The sequence below is a fragment of the Protomyctophum bolini genome (genome assembly GCF_963924005.1).
Source record: "Protomyctophum bolini genome assembly, chromosome: 21".
Lineage (NCBI taxonomy): Eukaryota > Metazoa > Chordata > Actinopteri > Myctophiformes > Myctophidae > Protomyctophum > Protomyctophum bolini.
The window spans coordinates 10,525,755-10,552,420 of NC_137882.1; the positions used below are offsets into that span (position 1 = coordinate 10,525,755).

Here is a 26,666-nt window from a genome sequence, read left to right on the forward strand (position 1 = left end):
GTAGGCTGTTAAACATTGGCTGAGAGGGTGACCCCCCTGACCCGGGGGCTGCTGTCCATCCGTTCTGGGTGATAACCAGGCAGGCTGGATGGAGGAGCCATGTTGCCTGGGGGACTATTAACCCGTCGCTCCACTCCCCCCCGCAGCAGCAACCATTTCAGCTAGACCCACAGAGAACGCATGCAGCACACAAGTGGTCTGATCTTTCACTCTGTTAAAGCCAGAAAACCATCTTCCGCTGCTCGCATTTAGCTATAGTAATTATTTCTGCCACACCTTTTCCCCCAGCAAATGACTCTTGTTCATCTTTCAAATCTTCCTGTTGGTGACTCGTGTGTAACCACTTTGATTCAAACACAGGTTGCATGAGGAATTCTAATTAAAAAACAAACAAATCTTAAACATCTAATTCTTCAGTCAAACTGAGTTCACTGTAAAATACTGAGTGTTCATTTAATTATATATGTGTATAAATGAACTCTTTTTCAATTGCATTGCATTAGGCTTCTGGGCTTCAGACTGGGCAGTCCCCCCATGGCGTCTGTCTGCCCTGCTGGGAATCCAGATCCCCAGGACGAGTCCCTATAGTGTAGCGACCTGGATTCGAACCCAGGTCTCTTGCGCGGGAAACCAATCATCTATCCCTTAGCATTGTTAGCAACAGGGGAACCCCCCCCCCCGCCCTCCCCTTGAACATGGTAGAATAGGTTAAAATTCTGACCAGAATGCATGGGTACTCTGGGTACACTTGGTAAAATGTCAAATAAATAGAAATGTATAGATAAATTAAATTAGTAAAACCAAAAGAGGTTCAGTTAACAGAAAAACAAATTCTGTATTTCTATCTATTCTCTCATCTTCTTCTTGCGCTCTCTCTTTCTAGAAGGTTGTTTTTCTTTTGTACAGTACACTCGTATACAGTGGTATCATCTCCCTGTCTCCACGTCCGCATGCCGCTGGTTCACGCTGCATGGCCATCACAGAGGTCAAAGGTGACATATAGAGGAACACAGAGACAAAGACTGAACACCGTGTCATCTGTCGGACCCCCCGCTGCCGCCACCATCGCTGTACCAATTGGAGCTTTCCTCGTCTGTCTCTGACACCCCCCACCCTTTATACCCTGTTCATCTATACCTCTCTGGACACTTTCTGTTTTCTGTTTCTCCACTTTTTCTTTTGCCGTTGCTTTTGTCTATACGTTGAACTCTCTCTTGTCTTCCTACAATCTATTCCTATATCTTACCATTGTCTTCCTCTATATCTATCTGATTCATCTATCCATCTCATAACCATCTATCCATCCATTCATCAATCAATCCATCTATACGCACCCATCCACTGCACCTCTCTGCTGTGATTTAGGACATGGGTCATCATCATGCCGGCCTGTGACGGACATTTTTGTGAAACTTTATTTTTGCAATATACGCATAAGCGGTCAATAATATTGCCAAAAACACCCACACCTGGCCCTAAATGTAGCCTACGCTATAGTGGACAGTATATATGTGCCAGTGTCCATGCCAATTTGTGCTATGCACATTTTAAGTAGTATTTTTGCATTAAATAAATTCGGTGTCATACCTACACTGAAGAACACTGGCTGCAACAGTCGTCAAAATGCAGCATGGCTCAAGTTCTGTGGTTTCAATAATTAGGTATTATCTGTACAGTCAGTGCACTTCATTTGCATATTGCATGAACAAACTATAAAAACATAATGGGTCGGGAAAGAAAATATGTTTTTCTTTTTTTTTCAATCAAAGATTTTCCACGGACAAGTCTTCCACTGGCACATTTTGTCCGTGTATATATGGACACATTGATGACCCCTGCCTCATGCAGGAGAACACATTGGGACAGTTGCTGACAGTGAGGCACCATCAGAGTGCAGCAGATGGGTGTCCTTTGTGTCTGTTCATTCTCTCCTGGCAGGGACCACCTCATAGCTACACTCCATTGTCATTCATTTGGTACACAGAGGTTTGTTCATTTTCACTCAGTGGGCAGCGCAGAGCCTCCAGATCTCCATCCATCACACATGGGTAAATACTGAGGTTGACAGATGCATACAGTGAGGACTCAGGAGGCTATATGTCAGGCTGAGGCTCGCACCTCCAGACCATCACAACTTCTCCGATAAACCTTCATCACATATTTGTCTGACTGTGCGTGAAACCTATCGGTGGAAATGTGCTAAAACATTGTAGTAATTGTTATGGAGACTTGTCCTACCTTAATTTTCAAGTCGCCGGCTCAGAGACGGTGTAGTAGTTCAGACGCACATTCAAGGGTCCATTATTGTTTGCACACAGCGTTGTTTATAAAACAACAACGATCAGCTTCGCTGTGTGTAGGCTATGTGTGTGTGTGTGTGTGTGTGTAAATAAATCAGTGTAAATGTAAGAGTTCAATATAACGTAAACAAAACTATTCTCTTCTTATTTCTTCTTTCTATTGTGTTGTGGACAGTGGACTTGTTTATAATTATGTGGTCAAAAAACTGTTTGCTGCCGTCCTCACTCACGCGTGTGCGTGTCCAAACATTTCCCCCCTGTCACACCCTCTCTCTCTTCCTTATCAAGAGGTTCCATCCTGCTGTGTGAGCTGTGGGCCTGTGGCAACTATTTCATAGCCCAAACAGCGGGGGGCAGCAACGAGTGTCCAAGCAAATCAATAAATAAGATAGAAATAACTAAATTGGCTCTAACAGTAATAAACAACTGCATATAGTCCTCTTTATTTAACATTACATCTCGTATAGGCCTATGTTGCCTAGGAGGCCCTTTGTTGACAGCAACCCACAAGAAGGTAGAAACAGGACTGAATTGTTATATAAAAAAGAAGCTCAAATATAAATGTTGCTTGATCAAAAAACCTGATTAAATATTCTTAATGAATCATCATGATAAATGACAATCACCGTTATTATGTTTTAGCTTTATATATTATATATTTTGTATTTTTACAACTAATAGTTGCCATGATGGCCTATAGTATTTTTAAGATGCATGAATGAAGGCTTAATGAATGCCCACATAATAGCTATACTCGTCCAATTCATTATTATTTTTTGTCATTTCGATAGGCTTTCTAAATTGCAAAAACGAATAATGAATTGGTCCACTTTAACTTGACCAAAACAATAAGGAGACACATGTAGTATATGTTCATGCTCAGAATTGTTTAGTAAAAATGTGCTCATGGTACAAATACAAATACAGACACTTTCATTTGATTTTGTGACATAAATTAAGAGGTAGTGTAATGTTTGTAATGTTTTATATACACAAATTAAAGCTTTTATCAACTTTGACGTCAAGTGAATAAGAATAATAGAAATAATACAATAATAATTATATAATAATAATAATACACATATTTACATTGAGACTGACAAAAACATTGTAGAAAGAAAGCATTTAGACACAAAACACCCCTAATGCTAACGGCTCAAATAAATAGAGGCCCATACATTTCTGTATTTTAACAATTTAAAATTGTCATATAGTTTAATTTAATATAATTATAAAACAAAATATTACATTTTAGCAGCAAGCATCCAATTGGCACCTATGGAGCCGATGCATGCCTCCTCCACCTCTGTATACACAGGCCTAGTTCCATGGTCGATATTCCGGATTGAGAACAGTTAATCCGGCATAAGGGAAGTTTATTCCGGTGTGTTTCTGTGTGTTGTCTTTTGATTCATCCAAGGAGCCTTTAGCTGGAGGCGACGGGACAATAGTGCTTTCCAAATGTGTTCTGTCTGTAAATAAGACAGGAAAGAAAGTTTATTAAATTACAGAATTGGTGCAAAATTGTAAATATGTGTCTAGGGCCTAATAACATAAGCAATAACAGACCTTTCATATAAGGCCCATTATAATAGTTACGACTATAATTTGATTATACTAATATTAAGTATTTTTAGTATTTTAATTATTTTGAAGATTGGTTAAATCTCTTACTCATGTGGTTCTTTAGGTCTTGCACGTCCTGGAACGCTTCCCCGCACACGTCGCAGGGGAACGCCTTTTCCTTGGCGTGCGTCCTGCGCACATGGCTGTCGTGCGCGGCGTGCGAGGCGAAGGCCTTCCCGCAGTGCTTGCATTTGAAGGGTCGCTCTCCGGAGTGCTGGCGAATGTGCGTGCGCAAAATGCTGGAAGCAGTGAAAGCCTGATGGAAGAAAAGAAGAAATTTAAATTTAATTTAAATCCAGTGAGAAGTGAGAACAGTCACATTTAAATATACCAAATATTAGACTTTTTCCTTAAATTAACAATTCGATTTGGGAACAAGGAGGGCGGGATGGAAGGGCAATTCGGCCCCCTTGAATAGGCCATTCATTGCGTTTTACGGCAAAATAATACACAGACAGACTGTAGGCCTATACCGCGGATTATCTTGATAACGAGGAGGAGGAGAAGGTCAAACAAAGCACTCATCGGGTAAATAAAAACAGGGAGGACAGCGAGGACAAAGAAACAAAAATACTTGGCCTCATTCGAGAGCCGTAAATTAAAAGTATAACCTCGGCGGACAAAAGGGTGGGTGTACATCTGGCGATAATTAGCATGTAAGTGTGTCCGTGGAGCGTGCCACGCCGTAATGAGCCAAATGTATAGCACGAAATGAGGAAAAAAGCCAATTAGTGAATCGTCCGTTCAGATCTCTTATTTGTGAACGCGTGCATAAGAATAACGATGACGTCGACACATGTTAACTTCCAGTACGTGGTTCTCAACCTTTTCAGGCCGTGACCCCCAAAATAATCACATTTGAACTGGGGACCCCTCCTCCACCCTGCAGACAAGCACTTGGAATTGTATATAAGTTGAGGCAATGCATTTTAGTAATGGTTGCCTCTTTCTTATTTTATTTGACAATTTGACTAGTTTTTATATAGTTTTGATAACCTTTGATGAATGGTCTTTTTTAATTTATTTTCTTATTTTTTAAAATGTATTAAAAGGTTCTTAAAAGTCCTTAAATTGGCACACGCCCAAAACAACAACAACAACAACAACGACGACACACAAACACGTGCATGCAGGGGGAACCTATATATTGCGTATATAATCCACAACCAAACCTACCTTATTACAGTAGACACACTTGTACGGTCGCTCTCCGGAGTGCACGCGCATGTGTTTGTTGAGACTGGACGACTGGGAGAAACTCTTCCCGCACACAGAGCACTGCGGATCACAATACAACATAATCAGTATTAGTTTAGATGATTCTAGACATGCTTTAATTATTCGATCTGTCAATAAACATTTGCATTTATTTACTTCATTGTCATTCAGCGCATGAATGCATGTGTTATAAAAGTGGAGGGAGCTGTTCTTTCAGCACCAAAGGCCTACACGCGCGCACACGTGTACTGCACACACGCACACACACACACACACACACACACACACACACACACACACACACACACACACACACACACACACACACACACACAGCCACGCAATGGCAGTCAATATGAGTCATTATTATTAAATAAATGTATACCTTGTGAGGCCTGTGTTTCTCGTGCACGTGCAAGATGTGTATGCGCAATCTGTCTCTCTTCTCGAAGGACCTGTTGCACAGGTGACACGGGAACTTGCGGTCGCCCTGATCCACGCAACGCGTGTACTTGAGATGCTTGTCTCGATAGTACCTATATGCGAACACCTTCCCGCAGCGGTCACACTTAAAACCCTCTGCAGAATCTGGCAAAAAATAAAATAAAAATGGGATATTAGGCTATAGTGCACATAGGAACATACTGCATAAGCAAGGGAATGAATATGGCTTATAATGTTTTTCCAAGTGGTCTATATAGGCTAATAATACTGACCTTCTGGGGGATTCTGCATCTCACTCTCCTCATTGGAGACCTTCAGAGTGAGTGGAATGCCCAGGAACTGCACGTAGCAGTCCCCATACCACACCAGCAGCTCCTTGCCCGGTGCGACCTCCTTACAGGCCTCGTAGAATATCTGGCCCTGCACCTGAACAGCGATGAGGTTCTGCTCCTCCGGGAAACGGGCGCACTTCACCAGCGACATCCAGTTCCCCGAGGCCCCCCTGCCGTCCACGAAATGACTCAACCTGCCGTTCTCAAACACCTGCATGGGGGAGAGGGGTGTATGGGAGATAATTTAGTTATGCTCAAAGCACCCACTGTAGATTTGTTTCTTTTAACAAGGAAAGAGATGATAAAAAAGGACCAAAAAGAAAACAAGACAATCAATCCGCTAAACTTTTAAAGTAAAAATGCTATTTCTTACCTCCCACATCAGTGTGTTGTCATCGTATGTTTTGATCTCGCTGGTATTGACCAGTTTGCCCTGGAAGGGACCGAACCGCGTGCCTTTGGGGATGCCACTTTTATCCGTGAACACTCCGTAATGGGAGACGTTTCCGCAAGTCTTCTGGAGGACTGTTAACCCTGCAAGACAGCAAATGGTATGTGTCAAACATTGGATACGTATTCAATTAGAAAGAGGAAGGAATGAGTCTATTAGGCCTCATGTCTAAATAAAATGATATAGGCTTACCTTCAGGGAGTTCAAGAGTTTCACTATCCAAGGGGAGAATTCGGCTGTCAGAAACTACAAGGAAAAATATAAAATACATTTAATATAAAACCGTGATATGGGAAACAAGCAATTAAACGTGCGTATAGGATTTGCATCATACTTTTTTTTGGCAGAGCATTCTCATATTATATTCCCCGAAAGAACCACGCGTAAAACGCACCTGACTTTTCGGGCAGCGCCACGCCCGACATGGCGTGACACCCCACGTTCGGTTGTTGTTCGCTCCGGGAAGAGTAGCCGTAGAGGACCGCGAACAGGTCGTCTTCACTGAAACTGTAAGTGCGTGATTTCTTTGGCTCCGCTGCGCCGCGGAGGAGGAACGATGAAGAAGAGGAGCCGTCCTTCGGCGGCGAGGTGGAGGCGGAGGAGGACCTGTCGCTGGAGGGGCTGCTGAAGTCCGACAGAGACATAGGTCCCACGGCGGCGTGCTCTGTCAGCACGGCGGCCACTGCAAGCTCCTCGTGGTGTTTGGAGTAAACGGCACCGTGGTGCCCGCCGGGCAGCATGTGGCTCAGATATGGGTGTAAGACGTGTTGCACGGAGGCGTGGTGGTGCTGCTGGTGGCCATGGTGGTGGTGGTGGCCATGGAGGAACGGAGGAGCGCCGCCGGCGAAGTTGAGCGGCATGGAAGCTTGTGTGTCCGACACCAGGCGGCCCAGAGACTTGAGGGGATGGTGGAGGAGGCTGTGCGTCGTCCCCGTGAAGATGTCGATGTAGTGCTGCGCTCCATGGTGGGGGAGAGGGGCAGGGTAGAAACCCGAGCCGCGGCCAGGGCTGCCCTTGAGCAGGCTGGTGTGGTGGTAGCCCTTATTGTTGCCCTTCATCGCGGGAATAGTGGACAGTGATACAGACATCACAGCAGCGACTGTCCGTTGTTCAAATAAAGTTGATATTCTTTAATTGTTTGGATGGGAGAGAGAGAGAGAGAGAGAGAGAGAGAGAGAGAGAGAGAGAGAGAGAGAGAGAGGGTGGGGGGGTTAGTTGAGTTTATAGCTATAGCGAGGAACATAACAAAACAATTCATAACTTTGTATTGTATTATTTTTTTACTTAAGTTGATAGCTTATCTGATATATGGGAAGTTGTATTGAGCTGTCACTGTCACTGGCCCAGTTTGGGTATAGCTAATTTATTGTAAAAGATTAGGCTACAATATCTTGAATTTAAAAGCTCATTAGGCCTATATATATTATAAAACGGGCCCATATATATCACCCGAGTTAATGGACAAATGTTTTAAATGGGGGTCAAATGGAACAAACTGCTATTGAATAATGAAGACAGAGTTTGCAATATTTCCAGCTGAGAGCACACGGCACACGCAGAGTCAACTGATCATCAATTACAACTATCTTTATACGAGAAACACCAGATAGTGCTTTCTGTGATTTTTTTAGGAAGCGTTCCCCCAATCACTTGGTAAATAAATGGGACTTGAACCGGGAGACCTGACAAATCAGGGTCATGACACTCTAATTAAAGCACACAATGGTTCAGCGGCAAAGGTCAACATTAATGAAGCATAGCCTTTTATAGACTTTGCAATAACAACGATTTAAACGTCAGCGGGACATTATTTGACTAATACAGCAGAAAACTCGATCGAGATAAAGGGGATTTAGACTAAAATTAAAAACGAATAACGAGATGGTACGTATATAGGCCTAATTAGGCTATACCATTATCCAATATATCACATAGGAATGTTCCTTTACTCTGTGAATAACAACTGAACTTACCCGATAGCCTGAGTTTTTCGTTGTTGCGGAGAAATCATTTAAAGCTGGTGTAGGGTATCACTGAAGTAGGTCGAGTCATTTCCATGCAATTATAGCCTATACCAAGCGTCCGTCCGTGTAGTAAAATGAGAAACGGCAGGTAAAGCTCAGAACAGTCCTGTCCTGTTGTTAACTTAAGTGTGAGTGTTGATCTGAGATTCTGAGCCGCAGGCCCTCTTAAAGATGCTTCTCCGCGCGGTCTCCCTATTGGTCAGAAAACCCAAATGCATCTCAATGCCCACAGGAATACTTACCTTTTCACAGTAGTCACAGCATAATCACTGCTCACAGCATGCCCCCGTACAATCCATCCACCCCCCGTGCACCCCTCCTTTCATACCCCCCCTCCCTTTAGTTCAATTCAACTGGTTCAATTTCAATTGGGTTTTGTTGACATGGGAAACATACGTTTCCATTGCCAAAGCAACTATAAGCATGTGTGAAACAAAATAATCAAAATATATATGTTTACAATTATAGGCCAATACTCCCTCTGTCTGATTTACGGCGTTGTTGTTGATCAAAATGGGACATTTCCTATAATTTTGTGTTCTCATATCGTTATTCGTTGTGATAAATATATTAAATAAAATACAATTAATCAGAGAATCCAAAAGGATATCGATTAACATTTTTTTCTTCATTATTCGTTAACCGAACCATTCGTAATTGCTATATGCATTTGATTTAATATCGCTTGATTATGCAGGTGAATTAAATAAATAAAGCCTCCCTTCAATGGCCCGTTGGCCGTTTCCATGCCTTTTCAAACGCAAAAAGGGTACTCCAATACACGTTGCAATAACAGAATTCTTTATTTACAAGGCAAATAGCATCAGCGAAGCCATATTAGTTCACAACTTGCATAACTGTGGTTTAACTTCTCTTGTATATCTAACTTTGCATAAAACGCTCACACTAGGGGTTATAAACGTCAATGCGGGTGTACAGTGTGATTTCCGTGAACAATGCAGGGAAAAAAAATACATTTCGGAACGCGCAACACTAAGCTTTCTCAAGAAAGTCCATATAATATATTACATATTGCTTCAATATCCACATGTATCTTTTTTTTCTCATACATAGTTCAAACAGTTCCGTGAGAGAGAGAGGGAAAAAAACCGATATAGAAATTATAACAGTCTTCAACCCAAGACAGAACAGAGGAACTGAGCAATGAGATAATGTGGCTTATTATACTTTTAGCAGCGCGCCGGTGTTTTCGCACCGAAAATAGTCGATCTACAAGCTCACATCGCATGGCAGATCTGCCATTTTCAGTGCGAGACACCTGATGCACAACTAGGTATAAAATCAGGCTCGAGTCTTCCAGCAACTAAGATGAACTGAGCAATAATGCACTCAATAATGTACACGAATCATTTAGGCCTATACAAATTTATACAGACAGCTTAATGTACAAGAAAGAACGAGAACAGACGAAATCTAAGGCATTATGCTAGGGTTTTAGCATTTCAAGGTTCTTGCATTTTAGCTCTATGAAATTGGCAGACAATACAAAAACTACATTTAAAGTTCTTGAAAACCATAGGTAAAGAAAAGTCATTATTGTTAAGTGGGTCCAAAGCCTACATGTATTTTTTTTATTTTATTTTTCTTAATTGTCTCTTTTTTTTAGGGTCAAATATTTTGTGAGTTCCGTTATAAATGCTAGAAATGCATTGCTACACATGGCTTTAAGTCATTTCAAAATGTTGACAATCTTTGGAAATTTGCAAAGGGTTGTGAAGGGTTGTCATTCCTTAAAATGGCTCTAAAATGCTTGTTCTTCACAACTGCTGTTTTGTTTTATTTCTTTTTTTTTTTACAAAGGAAACAGCATTTATCAAAACGTGTGATCTGTAAATTGTACAGCAAAGCTACTGTAGTATAACTTTATCGAAAGAGTCCAAAAAACAGCCAAAATGTTATTGTACTATAGACTCCTCTGCCCCAAAGTTATAACTTGATAGAAAGTTCGAAATTCAGCATTACAATAATTCAAAATTAAAAAAAAAAGTTTGGGCAATATGCTATCTAAAGGCTTAAATGCAGTGCAACGGCACACCATGCTGCCAATAGGGCTTGACATTAGTTATTCTAGAGTCTCATGACAATACATTCAGATTGTTCCATCCTCAGCCCTACAATGATCCTGTAACATCTAACTTTGAATGCAAAGTGACATCAATTAGTTTTAAACCTGCTGTTCATGGGCCACAAAGCCTTTCTGTCCATTAGGTCCTTTTGTAAAAACCAAAAAAAAAAAAAACCAAGGCTGGCTTTTATTATTAAAAATAAATAAAAAATAACATTATCATAATAAATCCAATCGAAAAGGCAAGGGATATTTGGCTTGCTCCAAGTCTTTCCTGGGTTAAAGTAGTTCATATCAAAAGTTTTTTATTTATTTGAGGAAATACTTTTTGAGGTTATAGAGATGACTTTTGATCTGGTGACAGAAAAACCCCTATACTGGAGTCAAACAATGGCATGTTGTCACTGAACACTGTATAGTTGAACCAACTGCCTGAGGTCACAAAATATGGCTAAAATTTCTGTCAGAGAGGGTCAGTGACCATATGGCAGCCATGTATGACCGAACGGCAAAATGGCCACCATGCGATGGTCTTAACTCTGACCTCTGCTATATAGAAGATGGCTGGAGGCTGAGAGGGCATGTGTCAATATGCAGATTAGATCCCATTGTCCATCTTCACATGATGGGTCATTTTGCTCTCGTGTCATATTTGGCTATGATTGTAAAGAGTAAAATGTCGTCCGTGTAAATATGGCCAAAGATCATCTGCACGCCTCAGTCAACGCTGCATAATCTAAAAGGACCGTTTGTGTGTGTGTGTGTGTGTGTGTGTGTGTATGTATGTGCCTGCGTGTATGTGTAATGTGTATGTGAACTTTCTTGGTACAAATTGCAATAAAAAACTACTACTGCGTCCAAACACAGAGCAAACATGTCTTTCATCAGGAAACTGTACAAAAATTACAAAAACTAAACAAAAAGGGGGGGGGGAAATTAAAAATAAACCCTAAGATTCTCAAGTAATTGTTATTGCTTGTTTACATCACACCAGAACAGTTTGCACCTAGCAGCTTGTATGAAGCGTTGCACTCCAAACAACATAGAAAGCACACTTCTGTTTATTTACTTTTTTTGAGTTATTGTATGGCTGTGTTGAATTTGTCCTGTTTATTTGACATTTTTTTCTTCTCCTTGATTTTTTCTGTTTGTCGTGTTCTACGCGAAAGGCAGAGAAGCAAGCGATTTATCTGTACACTGTATACACAGCACAGCCCCCCCCCCCCCCCCCCCCCCCCACATACCTGACCAGAAGAGAGACCACAAAGTCCTACTTCCACTCAGCCTCCGGACCCCCTGCGTCGTACCATGATCCTCCCACTCCCATCTAACCAAACATGGGGGAAACACACATACCATACATATACATACACACAACCCTGCTCTGAGATGCAGTTTTAGACGAAACATTTTTGGGGTATAGGGAGGGGGCCGGGGGTACGAGGGGGACTACAACCCTAAGGAAGAAAATAAATAGGAAGAGAAAATGTTTTTAGTTTATTGGTATATACAATCTCTGTGATCTGTGATTTTAAAACCGTAATGCAGATTTTGACAACTTGTTCTTGTCTGAAAGTACAGGACCAAAGTATAATCCACAATCCACTGTTATTAGAAGAGTCTCTTCAGAAAGAATACAACCATTACAGATAAAATAAAATTTCTTCTTTTTTTAAACAAGTGCCTCGTTCACACTTTTAACCATTTTAGAAATTATTTATTTTTTCCCCCGTCATTGCTACTAGAATAAAGAGTCATCTACAATAATTAAAAAGAATCTATACAGAAAAATAAAACTTAATTTAATACATGATAAACTTCTGCAGTGTTTGTCCAAGATCAGTTTTTCAAACCACATCTTCATTCTAGATTCTTATTCTCTCACTCAAAAAAAGGGAAAAAAGAAAAATAACCTCAATTACTGAACAGCAAAAGAAAAAAGGCAAAACCGGCTGCATGTCCAAGCTCCATCCATAATCCACAACCTAACATGGAGGCTTTTGCTGCCATTTTGGAATCGCACAATCGAGGGAGAAAGGATGAGGGGTATGTGTAAGGGAGAGGAGGTGTAACGAAAAGGTAAGGGGAGAAAAAAAACGGGGGGGGGCAAAAAAGACGGAGAAAGAAAAATCAGTGTACATTGTTTTTGAGATGAGATTGTAAATGGCCGCAGTCCACTGAGAGGAATACATTCATCAGAGGAGGGATCCCCGCCAGCCGCTATCCCCCCTCATCCTCCTTCAGCCAGTGTCTCCCCACCGGGAGGCCTACAGTAAGTCACAAAACGGTGAATGCAGCTGGACAGACAGACTGGCTCATCGCGAGGCTCTCCCTCTGGTGGGTTAGGCGTGTTGGGACAGCTTTACTGGGGGGCGATCCTTCCCCAGTCCTCGCTGCCTCCGTCTCCCCCACTCCCCTCTTCTCCCTGCCTCCGCCGAGGGCCAGGTTCCCACCGGAGAACACAAAGCAAAGGCAGGGAGAGGCCAGGTTGAGCGAGCGTGGGGACCTGGGGAGACGGGACAGGGGCATGGCTGGTGGCCTGGCTGATTCAAGGGGCCAAACGCCGGCTGGTTGGGTAGTCATGTAGTAAGAAGGACCAGCGTGCTGCGCTCCTTGAACCAGAGGCTCACTGAGGTGCTGGCTGTGGACTCCACGCGGGTCAACAGTACTTCTGCCGAGGAAGACAAAAGACAATTGAATTTTCCACTTGACGAAAATCATTGGATAGAGTTGCAATAACATCCAGGGGTTCATCCAAGTGTTAAACCCAGAGTACTTTTCGCAAAAGCAACAACCATACATAATTGACATAATCTAAGTGGCAATATATTTCTATAAGCAAGAAAGGGGAGTAAATCAGGGGACAGATATAGCAGTACCTTATAACAGTCTGACGTGCACTGCAGACTATCAAATGGCACTTTGGTTAAATATTCATGGACTTTTATTGGGCTTAAAAGCATCAGAAGCAACAGCACTGTGTTTCCCACATAGCAAACAAACTGTAATAATGATTGTACGCATGGTTGGCATAAAATTAATGACACTGACCAGTAATGGAATGCTGAAGAGGTTGAAATATATATATATATATCTCAAGATACGATATATATCGCGATATTAGGTCCTCGATAACGTTAATATCACGATATTCGATATATTGTATGAAATTTCATCAACGATATATCTGCAACGTGCTCGGACACAGGGAGGGACACACACATAGCTGTCTATAGGAGTGGTTGCACCACTCAAACACTAAATTAATACACAATAAACTCCACCTTTGCCTCATACCCTCATCAGAATACCTCACAAACACCACCAACAGACCATTATCACTGGTGTCATCATAATGCCTCACAAACACCACCAACAGACCATTATCACTGGTGTCATAATAATGCCTCACAAACACCACCAACAGACCATTATCACTGGTGTCATCATAATGCCTCACAAACACCACCAACTGACCATTATCACTGGTGTCATCATAATGCCTCACAAACGCCACCAACTGACCATTATCACTGGTGTCATCATAATGCCTCACAAACACCACCAACTGACCATCATCACTGGTGTCATCATAATGCCTCACAAACACCACCAACTGACCATCATCACTGGTGTCATCATAATGCCTCACAGACACCACCAACTGACCATCATCACTGGTGTCAGTGGACTGGACATTTTTTGTATTCCCACAGAGCTGTTTGGACAAATCACCATCCAGTAATTCAGTACTTCTGGTTGCTGTGGAATCCGAGAGTGGGATTTGCTTTATTTTAGCTGGCATTTCCTCCTTTTCTAAACATGTTTTTTGGTTTTTGAATCGATATTTTAATAATCAATATCGATTATTTATCACGGGAGGACGTATCGATATATATCGCAATATCGATATTTCAGCACAGCCCTAATATACATATCAGACATCATACAATCCATTTACCGTACACTTCTGTTTTCCTGAGAAAAGAGTGTAAGGGATAGTACATACACACAAATATATCAGTGCGGCCAGCTCACCGTTTACAGCTCGATGAGTGAGTGTGTGTGTGTGTGTGGGGCACTGGCTTGCATGATTAGTCATCTTCTAGACTCAGCTACCGTATGACGATTTTGAAGTCCACACACAGTTCAGACGGTTCATCCTTTGAACTACAGTATGTACAGCAACGTCTACATGATGAGCTAATCGGTCTGGCGCTAAAGTGCCCACTGCTAATTACATCATTGTCCTCTAGAAGTTCAAGTCAAGAAGCAGAACTCTGGCCAGAAGAGTTACATAAGCTAATGAGAGTAAATTATTCACTAGCAGTGCCGCTCAATAAACGCACACGGACACTTAGGGTCTTGCGATTAGACATATACCTACTTATGCCACTTGGAATGGGGAGAGGTAAAGAGATGCATTCAATTGTCCGGGGACCCCTTGTGAGGTTGTTTATTGTAAAAGAATAATCCCGTGGGCTCCATTTTATTTAAAAAGAATGAAGGTACCTTTTTATGGTTGAACTGTAGAGCTTCTGGGTTTTAAATCTCTCAAGAGGATCAGAACGTTGTCTCCCATCATTTGTCCACTAAAAGACCTTTATTTTATTGTATAGCCATAGTCAACAACACATACCTGCTCTTGTCCCATCATTCCCATGGAGGGCATGCTGTTTTTTTGCGTTACTTTCTAACAAGACCAGTGTCTAACAAGACCCCGGAGCGCACACAGTGACGTGCACGCGCAAATAGCCTACATGTATCACGGGACAGAGGAGCTTGTGTCAGCAGGTTGATCGTCTACTATCTCCATTTGATTTGTCCTGATGTTGGGCGGGGAGATGGGGCTGCTTTAGCTCTGAGCAGATCCACATTGACACGCATGCAACTCCAGGACGCACGCAGGTCATTCTTTTTCCTTCTTCCTTCACGGCCCCCCCCATGGTGGACTGCACCGGTTGCACCATCAATATTTAACCCATTCTGACCTGAGATCAGATTCATACGAGGTTTCCACTGGACACACACTGGTCTGATCAACCCATTCTGACCTGAGATCAGATTCTAAAAATGTCAGTCGTTCTTCGATTTTTCAAAAATAGCAGACCTACAAGCTCGTAGCGCGCCACTCGGTGGCGCGCTATGAGCTTGTAGATCTGCTATTTTTCAATACCTAAAGCATAACATAGTGCTAACACCAAAATGGGTTCCCGTTCAGAATGGGTTAAGCCACTGACTGAGACCATCCATGAGGACAGGTACACATACCTGTTCTTGACCCATGGAGGCCATGTTGGGCGAGGGCCCTGAAGCCAAGGAGGTGACACTCATCTGGCCCGCCATCTGACCCATGCTGCTGGGCGCCATGGAGACATTGTTGAGGTTCATTCCGTTGCCGTTGTACATGTTGCCGTTATTCTGCTGTGCGAACTGGGGCGATGCCTGCTGCTGTTGTGTGAACATACTAGCAGAGAGAGAATAGAAGACAAGTTCAGAACTTCTGATGAAAACACAAACGAACATAACAGAATGAAGCAATGTAGTTGCATGCACACACACACACACACACACACACACACACACACACACACACACACACACACTAAGTTACATGCCTTCAATGAGTGAAGTGAGAGCTTTGGCCCTATGGTTTTGGCAAAATAATAACCTTGTTTGTTTTTGGACAGTAAACCTAGTGCACACCATCAAAGATGAAGATACTTAATAAAATTATTGTATAATTTGCAATTTGGGACTGTTTTGGAATCATCTTTATGAATAAAACCCTAAATGAAGAGAAGAATCCTTTTTACACACTCACCAGTGGCCACACCTTCCTAACCAGCTGAATCATGTATCCTACACTAAACAACAAATGGTTGATTACATTTGATGAATGGGTTTGTTTGTTTGTTATGACCATTCATCAGAAATATAGATTGGGAACTAGGAAGATTCCTTTCGTATCTCAGCCCATTAAGGTGGTTGCACACCGGCCGCGTTTTTCGGAAAACCGATGGAGAAACGCCATCAGAATTCGCATCCGATTCGTGCCCGGTGTGTGAAGAGTGTAGACCTTTAGTGCTTGATGTTTGTTGGGTGTGTGTTCAAGAAGACTGTCCCTCATTCTCTTATGGTGGTAAAAACAAGCAAACAAAATGGATTGGCAGTGTTGGCATGGATGTATTGATTGCCTGTCGTGTTCAGCCTCCACTAACACCGTGCCCACTGAAAAACATCAGAATGTGTACCAACAGAAAAGGGCTTTATACACTAACGAGAACAGACCAAAGAAGTGTGTAGTATTTTGTTCACAGCTAAAGTATCAATGCACACACACCATACCCACGTTTTTCCCCGCCAAGGCACTGGGACTCCTTGTGTGTGTGCGCTTTGCTTCCTTCAGGCCGCGTTGCCATGTCTGCCTATTATAAGCAACCTTTGACTTGTTTTCTTTCTGTAAGGTCTAAAATGTACAGTAGTTGCTTATTTGGGCTTGCTTCCACATTTCTTCACATCAAGGAACCCCAGATTAATATGTAATTGTCCACGGACATACATCTGAACATTTATTTTTGCCTTTTTTAATAAAATGTTTAACAAATATTCAAAATATGTGTTTTTAAATAACAGATGTATAACCTCACAATGTGTCGCTGTGAGCTTGTAGATCAGCTATTTTCATTTGTGGTTGTTTTCATAGACATGGACACTTGTTTCTCTTGCAAAACTGGCAACACAGCAAGAGAAAGGAACTTGCACACACAAAGGCAAAGACTTATGGGCCATATGAAAAAGGTGAATACAATGTATGTTAAATTCACAGAAGTATTCTGACTTAATAGTGACACCTGGTGGCACAAACACAGTCTGCAGCAGTGTCAGAGTGCCATCACGAGGCAGAGTGAGCGATCTCAGCCAAATAAATGACATATTTATAGTCATTGTGCTTGGTGTGGGAACAGCCCTTTTGCTAGGAAACGGAGCAGCGTGTAACATTCTTTCTCACGGTGATGATCACGGTTGTGTTTCATGAATATTAACCTCATTCCTATAATTCAAACCAACTGTGAATGACTTACTTTGTAAAGTTACCTAAAAGGTATATTAAGCTTGATAATGCACTGGCAGAAAGTTGTTTATGAGGTATTCTCTCTTAAATATAGCAACATTAATATTTAATTATTACTTTTTTTAATGGGTTTATTGACTCCCTAGGCCTAGTGCATTATCACACTATCCCCCTGAAGTGTTTCAGTGTCCTGAAAATGGAATGCTCCTAGTGCAATATCCCCTACATACAATATTGGTCCCCTACATACAGTATAGTGCCATGCTCCTAGTGTAATATCCCCTACATACAGTATAGTTCCACTGTTTCCTAGAGCTTGGAATATACACAGCAGTAAGTACATACATCACTGCTTTAACCAAAGGACTATCACAAATAATACATAATTCGCGTCCAATCGCAATTATTTTAGATAGAAAAACTAGTGTTGTAAGCTTGTAGATCAACTATTTTTCCGAAATTAAGTACATTTTCTGGAGAAGAAAACAAGAATGACAGGCGTATTATCATTAACAGCCAGGTGGAACAAGCGTTCTCCGTTGTGCATCAGTCCCCCTTTTTCTGCGGCGTTACAGACTCTGTTGAGACCATAGAGTTATAATGTATTATCTAGAGAGCGGATGAGGAGCGACAGGCCTGCTATTCACTTCAATGGAAGTCTGGGGGCTTGGTTGAGAGTATGGGGTCAGACTCCCATTGGCTTAGGCGGTGTTTCAGAGTATGGGGTCAGACTCCCATTGGCTTAGGCGGTGTCTCAGAGGCGTCCCCGTTTGTCCTACGCGATTTGGCACCAGTGAGGGGTTGGAGGGCGATAGTCCTATACATGCAGATTCAAACACACTGCCGTATAGCTTATCCCATTCTGACCTGAGATCAGATTCTAAAAATGTCTTCTACATCCTGACAGTTTTCCATTCTGACCTGAGATCAGATTCTAAAAATTGTCTTCTATGTCAGTCGCTCTTCGATTTTTCAAAAATAGCAGACCTACAAGCTCGTAGCGCGCCACTCGGTGGCGCGCTATGAGCTTGTAGATCTGCTATTTTTCAATAGCTAAAGCATAACATGATGCCAACACCAAAACGGGTTCCCGGTCAGAATGGGTTATAGCTTATTTACTACAGCAAACAACCTTTACAATATTGTTTTAGTTGCCTTAGGTTCAGGATTCATAACTTGTAATATGCAATTGGCTGTTTGTATTCTTTTTGGAAAAATATAAAGAGATACTCATGGAAAGGCTATATTATTTTACTTACTATATAAAACCCTATATACAATTTAGTATATGTCAGGTTTTGCACACTCAAATGGTACCTCGTCGTAGGATAAGCCCCACATAGCCAATACAACAACTTCCGTGAACAGATTTCACTGTAGTAGGCTTTTTATAAATTATATTTGTTCTTAGGCTGTCTACTGAGAAATTCAAAGTTTCAACACCAAAGTAGTAGCTAGTAGTTGTTGTGAATTAGCAAACTGGACATTTGTACTGAATGTTTCCTTTATCCTTGTGTTGCGCTTCTGTTTTCACCGAAGGTTTAATACACGTGTCCCGCCATGAGTGCCGTCCACAGGCCCCCAGCACCCTCCCACCCCTGGTGTGAAATCGGGTAGGAAAAACGGGGACTCGGCCAGCCAATCAGGACTAGGTCACGCAAAGGTCCTCATAGCTAACGGCAGAGATCATAAGCCAGGTTTCACCTCTGGCAAAAATATTAAACGTGTCAATGATTTCTTTGTACATAAAGTTATTGGTTATAACTGCCCTGTGCAATTTGTGATTACGAAGAATAAAAGGCAAAGAAACGTTCCATTGTTCAATGGATAAAACACAATTAAATCGCAATTATTTGTGTGACAATTAAATTGGTAATGGCGACAGTCCTATAACTCTCACCTGTTTCCCCCCACGTTGCCCTGTGGCCAGCCATTCATGTCAGGGGAGCCCTGGAAGGCCGCGTTGCCCTGGCCCTGCTGCATCATGGGGGATTGGGCATGAGCCATGCGGGGGGAGAGCAGGGGGCTCTGTGGCGTGCCGGGACCTCCGAACCCTCCGTCTGCTTGCTGGCTCATACCTGCAGAGGGGAGTGACCGAGACCAGTCAGAGAGGCATAGCTACACCACGCACTTCAGTGAATGGAATAGTTCCAACAACCACTTACCAAAAGCTGTTACACCTCATGGAATGTTAGTTTGTAGCTTTTTAGTCCCTTGATTTTAATCACACATTAAAACTCACCTTTAATTAAATTTGTACCGTTTTACTTAATTTGTTAGTGATTTTAATGGATATTATTCCATTGTGTAACATATTTCGGATTCATCTCATTTATGTAGGCTACATTTTATTTTCCTACTGTATTTTTGGCAAGACATTTCCAGAGGAATGAATAAAGTTGTGTCTGAATGTGAAAATGTATAATATATGCATTAACAATGTGACAAAATAGTATAGCAAACGACCCGTGGAGTGATTCTAATAACATCCGGATGTTTCACTGAGGAGGATTTCTCACTATTGTGGTGCATTGGTCTGGAATGGTGAGGAGGATTGCTCACTATTGTGGTGCATTGGTCTGGGATGGTGAGGATTGCTCACTATGGGTGCATTGGTCTGGGACGGTGGTTACGAGTAAAGCAGAGGCAAGGTTAATATAACCTACATGCACAGCAGCACATTAGTAGTGAACAGGCAAGGGACTAGAGAGTGAGGGAATGAGGAGGTAACAGAGGAAAGGAAAGCAGGATAGACACAGAGTTCAACACACAGCAGCACCTTGACGCTTTATGTGCCAACCCACCGGCTGGTATCAGATTAAGAATGAGGGAACTGAACTCAAACATGTTGTTATGCCAACCCTGCAGGACAGCGATAGCATCCCAGATTATCAGATTATCCCCTGAATTACACCCCGCGGGGTCAGATCTATGGATTAGGTCTTCATTAGTGTGTTCTCCCTTTTTATTTGGCACTCATGAGACATGCGCTACATTCACAGCATTCCAGTGTCCACAGTGTGGGAGTCTGCATCCAGAATCATTGCATAGTGACTGATTGTGTCATGTGCCCTTTGCGCCCTCTAGTGGTTACACAACAGATTGGTGATGTGATTATGTGGTCACCATGCAAGGCACCATTTTGAGCAGCACCTTGGACAATGGCAACATTATGATTGGAATTAAGGGATGATTACAAGTCTTAGTTTGCCTGCCTGGAGTGTTACGATCGGCCGAGAGTAGGACGTGCTACGTGACCCGCACCACATAATGGCGTTCAATGAATGCAGTCAATTGACGTGCGGCAATACGACTCATATGAGCGAGACTATGGGAACCATGTGATACTGTGTGACTGGAGACATACCATGTCCACGTGGACTGACACAATGACATACACAAACTGTATAGCTAAACCTCCCATTATTAACCCATTCTGACCTGAGATCAGATTCTAAAAATGTCTTCTACATCCTGACAGTTTTCTGAAAAAGCTATGTTTCTATGTCAGTCATTCTATGACTTTTCAAAAATAGCAGACCTACAAGCTCGTAGCACGCCACTCGGTGGCGCGCTATGAGCTTGTAGATCTGCTATTTTTCAATAGCTAAAGCATAACCTAATGCGAACACCAAAAGGGGTTCCCGCCCAAAATGGGTTTTAAGACCAGATTCTACAAATGTCTTCTAAACAGTCTTCTTTAAAAACTATGTTTCTATATCAGTGCTTCTCAAACTATTTCATGTCAAAACCTTTACTGTGAAAGAATATATATTCAAAAGATTTGCGCCCGTTTTTATGATTTTTCTAAAATAGCAGATATATAAGCTTGTAGCATCTGCTATTTTTCAACAGCTAGAGTTTAAAAGAATGGTTAAAGTGATTAAAAGCTAAGGTGACACAGATGCGTTAATGTCTTAATGATGTCTTAATGGGTCAACTCTTGAGAGCGTAAACATTAACCCAAACGGTAAGCGAACAATGAGGGTTTTGCTGTGTAGGCTGAGTGTGAAGACTAGGGGTGGAAGAGGGATGGAAAGGGGGGAGGGGGGCAGTACCTGAGTTGGGAAACTGAAAGGCACTGTGCTGCATTTGTGGGCTGAGTACGGCCCCGTACTCCCTCATCATGTTTGCGTTTCCCATCATCATCTGGGAGGAGGAAGAGGAGGAGGAGGTGGAGGAGGTGCCATGCAGGTGGAGCTGGGGGTTGGGGGGGAGAGAGGGCAGGCTCGGGGAGAGAGGGGAGGAGAAGGGGCTGGTGGGGGGTGGTGGCGAGGCCAGGCCTGTACTGGTACCGTAGCTGGGCGGGTAGGGGAACTGCTGGGGGTTGGCCTGGGGGATCCGGGGGTTGCTCATGCCTCCGGCGGCGGTGGCCATGTTGGGCGGCAGGTTGAGGCCCTGAGCCCGCATGGCCATGCTCCTCTGCTGCTGCGCCTGCTGGGCCTGCTGCACCTGCTGCGCCTGCTGCTGCCTCTGCCTCAGGTGGTTGGTCACCATCTCCCGCTGACGCTGGGCCAGCATCTGGGCGTTGATGGTCCCCTGGACGAGGGCCGAGGTGAAGAGGAGAAAACAAGAGACAGTGGTGTTGAGTTTATCCATTTGATTATCTAAGCCAGTGGGTCAGGGCCCATGTGTCTGTTAGGTGCTATAATAATACAGCAACCATTATGTGAGCAGAGAAATGACCACTTAAACCCTATACATAAGGGGATCTAATTCCCAAGGGCTCTCATTTTCTTGCTTTGGTTCTCAAACGTTTTCATGCCAAGGACCCCTGCATTGAAAAAAATCCAACATTGTCCTACATTTTTAAAATATATTTTTCAAATAATTTCAAAAATAGCAGATCTATAAGCTTGTAGATCTGCAACTACTTTAACTACTTTAGCTGGGGACCCCCTGGAAACCCCTTCAAGGACCCCTGGTGGTCCCCAGACCCCACTTCCCAATACTCTGCCTTCACCCTACTCCTGCTTTTGTAGTGGCCCTATGGAACGAAGCCATGAGCATAGGAGATAGTGATTAAAATGGGACACTTCACAACCCTTTTTTCTTCCCCTAGTGGCTGTTCATGAAGATGAATTTGGCTGACAATCAAATGTTGTTTACTGGTATGGGTATCTACCTATCTATCTACATAATACAATTTCCCCAGACCTTTCAGTAAATAAGCAGAGATCTCAAATCATGTAGCTATGAGAGACTATGTACTACATGGGTAACTGGAAGAGTGGGTCCCATCCCATATAAAATTACATTTAAGGCCCAATATGTCTAAAAATGCTACAAATTGCTATAAAACCTGTTTTATAGCAAGTTGAGAAGGGTAGGTCTGATAATGATGTACCGTGCTTGTTCAAATCATGTTACTTAACTCAATGTCTGTCAAGGACTTAATTAACTTCTTTTTTTATCAACTCCCACAGCGCCAACAACGCCATTAACGCCTTTTTAAAATGTGTATAACGTTGGGCAAAAAATATATATAGATACAAATTAAATTAAAACACTTATAGAAACTGGCAGTCAGGGCCTTTTTGCGCCCCCTAGTGGCGATGGAAGAGTTGACATGACTTGCCTTCCGACCATTTTCCAAGGCATGCATTTATTCTTTTTACATTTTGGGGGGGAATAACAGCCTCAAGGTTTCAGGTGTCCACTGGACTTATAGCAGTGACAAGCATGGATCAGTATGTCTGAGTCACTGATGAAAAGGGTTGAGGCGCTTCATGATATGGCATCAGGCAAAGTGATCATCAACTGATGAACGTGAGGGAGGATTAACCAGTGCTAATAAGAAGCAAAGGAATGGCAACTGGCAAGTGTGAGTCACAATAATATGTGGAGTTACGAATGTTGTAATGAGGGCAGTGGACACTGACCTGGTTAGGAGCACTGGCTCTTAGAGGTAGGTTCACATTGGACACACCGCCTAGCTGGTTCATCATTGGCTGACGGTTCTGGTTGAGGGAGGGAGGGAGGGGATGAGAGAGAGACAGACAGAGAGATAGAGAGAGAGAGAGATTTTAACTCATTCACTAATTAAAAAAATAGTGAAATTATAGATGTAGCATCATGTGATTACATCTGCCACCCACTTCTTCAAAGTGTGGAAGTGGAAGTCTGCAAGTTCAAATGAACTAACGGTAAATTAACTGAAATCCTAAAACAAAGAGTACAAATTGTCTGGTCTAGTTTATTTTCATTAAACAATGAACACCTATAGTATATCATAAATACCACTAGTGGCCAGCAGGCGGCAGATTAACTCAAATACCCAAACGATTGCAGATATGTACAGGAGACCTGCCAAAATGTCAATCCCAAGGCTAACTACTACACCCTCCCCCATATCTGTGTGCACGATCAAACAGCTATTGATCAACCGCAAGGCCGAGTGGTTGCATCAGAGCGAGGACATGTAGCGAATCAATGTAGAGCATTACTTCCAGCAGTGTGCAGGTTTGTCAGAGTGTGTGTATGTGTGCGCGTGCATGTGCACACTCATACCTGCTGTGCCTGTAGCCGATGCTGCAGCTGAAGCCGTAGTGTGTTGGGCTGGTTAGGGACCGGACCGGTTGGCCGGAGCCCAGGCCGGGTCTGCATTCTCAGCATGGGGTAACCTGGCCGCGGGCCCATCTGTCCAGCCATGGGGTGGAAGGCTGGGTCCTGCATGGGGTTGCCAGGGTAGCCCCTCTGGGCCATGTGGGAGGCCGGGTGGCCGAACTGCTGGCCATACATAGGGGGCTTCTGGTCGAGCATCATGGAGGGTTCCTGGGAGAACTGGTCCTGCTCCACGGACTGGCCCTGTCGAATTATTATTCATAAGGACATGCTTAGAGGCATGTTATGGGGTGTGTGTCCGTGTTTCATATTTCTAGTGTGTTGTCTTTCCAGGTGCTGCTCCCTCTCCCCTCCATTACACCAGTGCAGTGAGTGACTGATTGAGCACCATGTGCACACCTGGTGTATAATAAAGCAATAAGCGACTACAGCTTATTGCTTTTCTAATACACTGAACAAATCACAGACATATCCCAATTAACAGTTTTTAATAACAATTTCACAAGACAAAGAAATGTCTACAAGAAAGTAGTCCCCACGACTACCAGAACAAACCAGGAAGTTGTTGAGCAAATCCCAGATTCGATTCCTCGGCAATTTGTTGAGGTGTCCCTGGGATGAAATAGGTCTAATTATTATTGTCATAATAATAACAATGATGATGATGATGATTATTATTATTATTAATAATAATAATAATTAAAATACCTTGGAAACACTTATGTGCTCTGTCATTTGATCCCTAGAAACACCCTTCGCAATGTCTAGCTTAGAAACCTTTGACCTGGAGGTAATTCTATACTGTAACATAATGATGATAGAAGGAAAGGCAAAATAAATGAATCCTAAAAAATGTAATATCCACGTACGGTTATGTTATTTACTTGTGTGCGGCAGCTGCTGTCTTTGCCCTTGTCGCTGATGCACATGCAACGCTGCCAATGTCTCTACACCGAAAACAATGGAGGTGGGGCATGGAAGCACCTGCTGTGTGTAAGCACTACCACAACATTTATGTTGCCTGTCCCTGCACGCCAACACAGTACTGAAGGGCATGAGGACATAGAATCAGGGACCTTGCAGGAGATGTTTTTTTTTTACAGTCAACTAAAAGACAAAGTCAAGTAATTTATTGTCTTTGTGGAGAAGGAGCATTTCGTTTTTATGCACCACATACATATCTGGAACAAACTCCCAGACAATGGCAGGTCTGCTGCCACTCTCATTTCTTTTAAATCACAGCTAAAGACCTTTCAGTTTGCCGCTGCCTTTCATTCAGGTTCTTTTGCGTTTCCTTTGCTTGATGTTTTGTGCAAAGCTTAAGCATATTGAATTGCCTCGTTGTTGAAATGCGCTATACAAATAATTAACGTGCCTTGCATTCTTTATAAGCACCGATATGCCTCATTAACCCATTCTGAACGGGAACCCGTTTTGGTGTTAGCATCATGTTACGCTTTAGCTATTGAAAAATAGCAGATCTACAAGCTCATAGCGCGCCACCGAGTGGTGCGCTATGAGCTTGTAGGTCTGCTATTTTTTGAAAAATCGAAGAAGGACTGACATTTTTTTAAATCTGATCTCAGGTCAGAATGGGTTAATCAGACCAGTGTGTGTCCAGTGGAAAACCTCGTATGAATCTGATCTCAGGTCAGAATGGGTTAAGCTCAAATGGGAATATTTATTAGTGTGCCGATGCATTTCTGACAAGTAGTGAGAGTAGTGAGAGCTAGGCACTTTGTAGCATAAGCCTAAAAATGGAAAACTGTTTTTCATTAAAGCTCAACTATGGCAAAATTGACGCCTTTTGTCAGAAAATATTGGACACACCCAACCCTGCCATACTGAATGGCTGCTGGTTGAGCAGAGGGGCTTTGCTCATCGTCATGAAGTGGTGTTCGTGACACTGTCTATCTTTAACGGCACCTATAGGTGTTTCTATATTAGTAAACCAACAAAAAGGTTTAAAAACGGATGGGGTCTATTCCTACGGAAAAATAGAGTCCGCAACAATTGGATCACGCTCCAAAGCTTAAAATGTATTTACTACCATTAGGTGAAGTGAAAGGGAGTTGGATGCTTGCAGGCAGAATGCTCCTGTACAGATGTGACAAATAAATTAAAACGTTGCAGGTGAAAACCTAGCCGATCTACAAGCTCACAATGCCTCACATCGGGAGGCATTGTGAGCCTGTAGATCTGTTATTTTCACAAATTTTGTGCGACACTCTTGTATGAAGTAGGGAATTAATTTATAAAACAAAAATAAAAATATAGATACAAGGTTTCTGCCTGACAGCAACAATGTAGTATATACAATCCTGTTTTGTCCTAAACCTTAAATCAGTAATCTAAGAATGTTCCCATTCTTGTTTTGAGTTGTGACTAAATACTATGACAGCATTTGTGCTTTTCAGCTTTGGGTGCATGTAGGCGCGCGCGCACGCACACGCACACGCACACGCACACGCACACACACACACACACACACACACACACACACACACACACACACACACACACACACACACACACACACACACACA

The 26,666-nt window shown here is 42.6% G+C and overlaps 2 protein-coding genes across 4 annotated transcripts in view; both read right to left on the bottom strand.

The window, feature by feature from the left end:
• Positions 1 to 961: 961 nt before the first annotated feature.
• On the bottom strand, positions 962 to 7,429 carry prdm14 (PR domain containing 14; the record flags this gene model as incomplete). Its single annotated transcript, XM_080793316.1, has 8 exons — positions 962 to 966; positions 3,975 to 4,182; positions 5,103 to 5,204; positions 5,530 to 5,732; positions 5,861 to 6,131; positions 6,294 to 6,454; positions 6,564 to 6,617; positions 6,766 to 7,429. 8 exons carry the CDS (start codon positions 7,427 to 7,429, stop codon positions 962 to 964), a joined length of 1,668 nt encoding a protein of 555 aa, XP_080649442.1.
• A 1,746-nt stretch (positions 7,430 to 9,175) lies between these two features.
• ncoa2 (nuclear receptor coactivator 2) overlaps positions 9,176 to 26,666 on the bottom strand; it is an 83,840-nt gene continuing 66,349 nt past the window's right edge. For 2 of the 3 annotated variants that reach the window (XM_080794093.1, XM_080794092.1), the window contains exons 17-22: positions 24,067 to 24,363; positions 23,439 to 23,516; positions 21,615 to 22,095; positions 19,457 to 19,634; positions 15,753 to 15,948; positions 9,176 to 13,152 (exon numbers count right to left, since the gene is read on the bottom strand). In XM_080794093.1, the coding sequence (XP_080650219.1) occupies positions 13,141 to 13,152; positions 15,753 to 15,948; positions 19,457 to 19,634; positions 21,615 to 22,095; positions 23,439 to 23,516; positions 24,067 to 24,363 (1,242 nt within the window). In that variant the 3' untranslated portion in view covers positions 9,176 to 13,140. The remainder of the gene's footprint in view (positions 13,153 to 15,752; positions 15,949 to 19,456; positions 19,635 to 21,614; positions 22,096 to 23,438; positions 23,517 to 24,066; positions 24,364 to 26,666) is intronic. The other variant, XM_080794094.1, reaches the window with a different exon arrangement.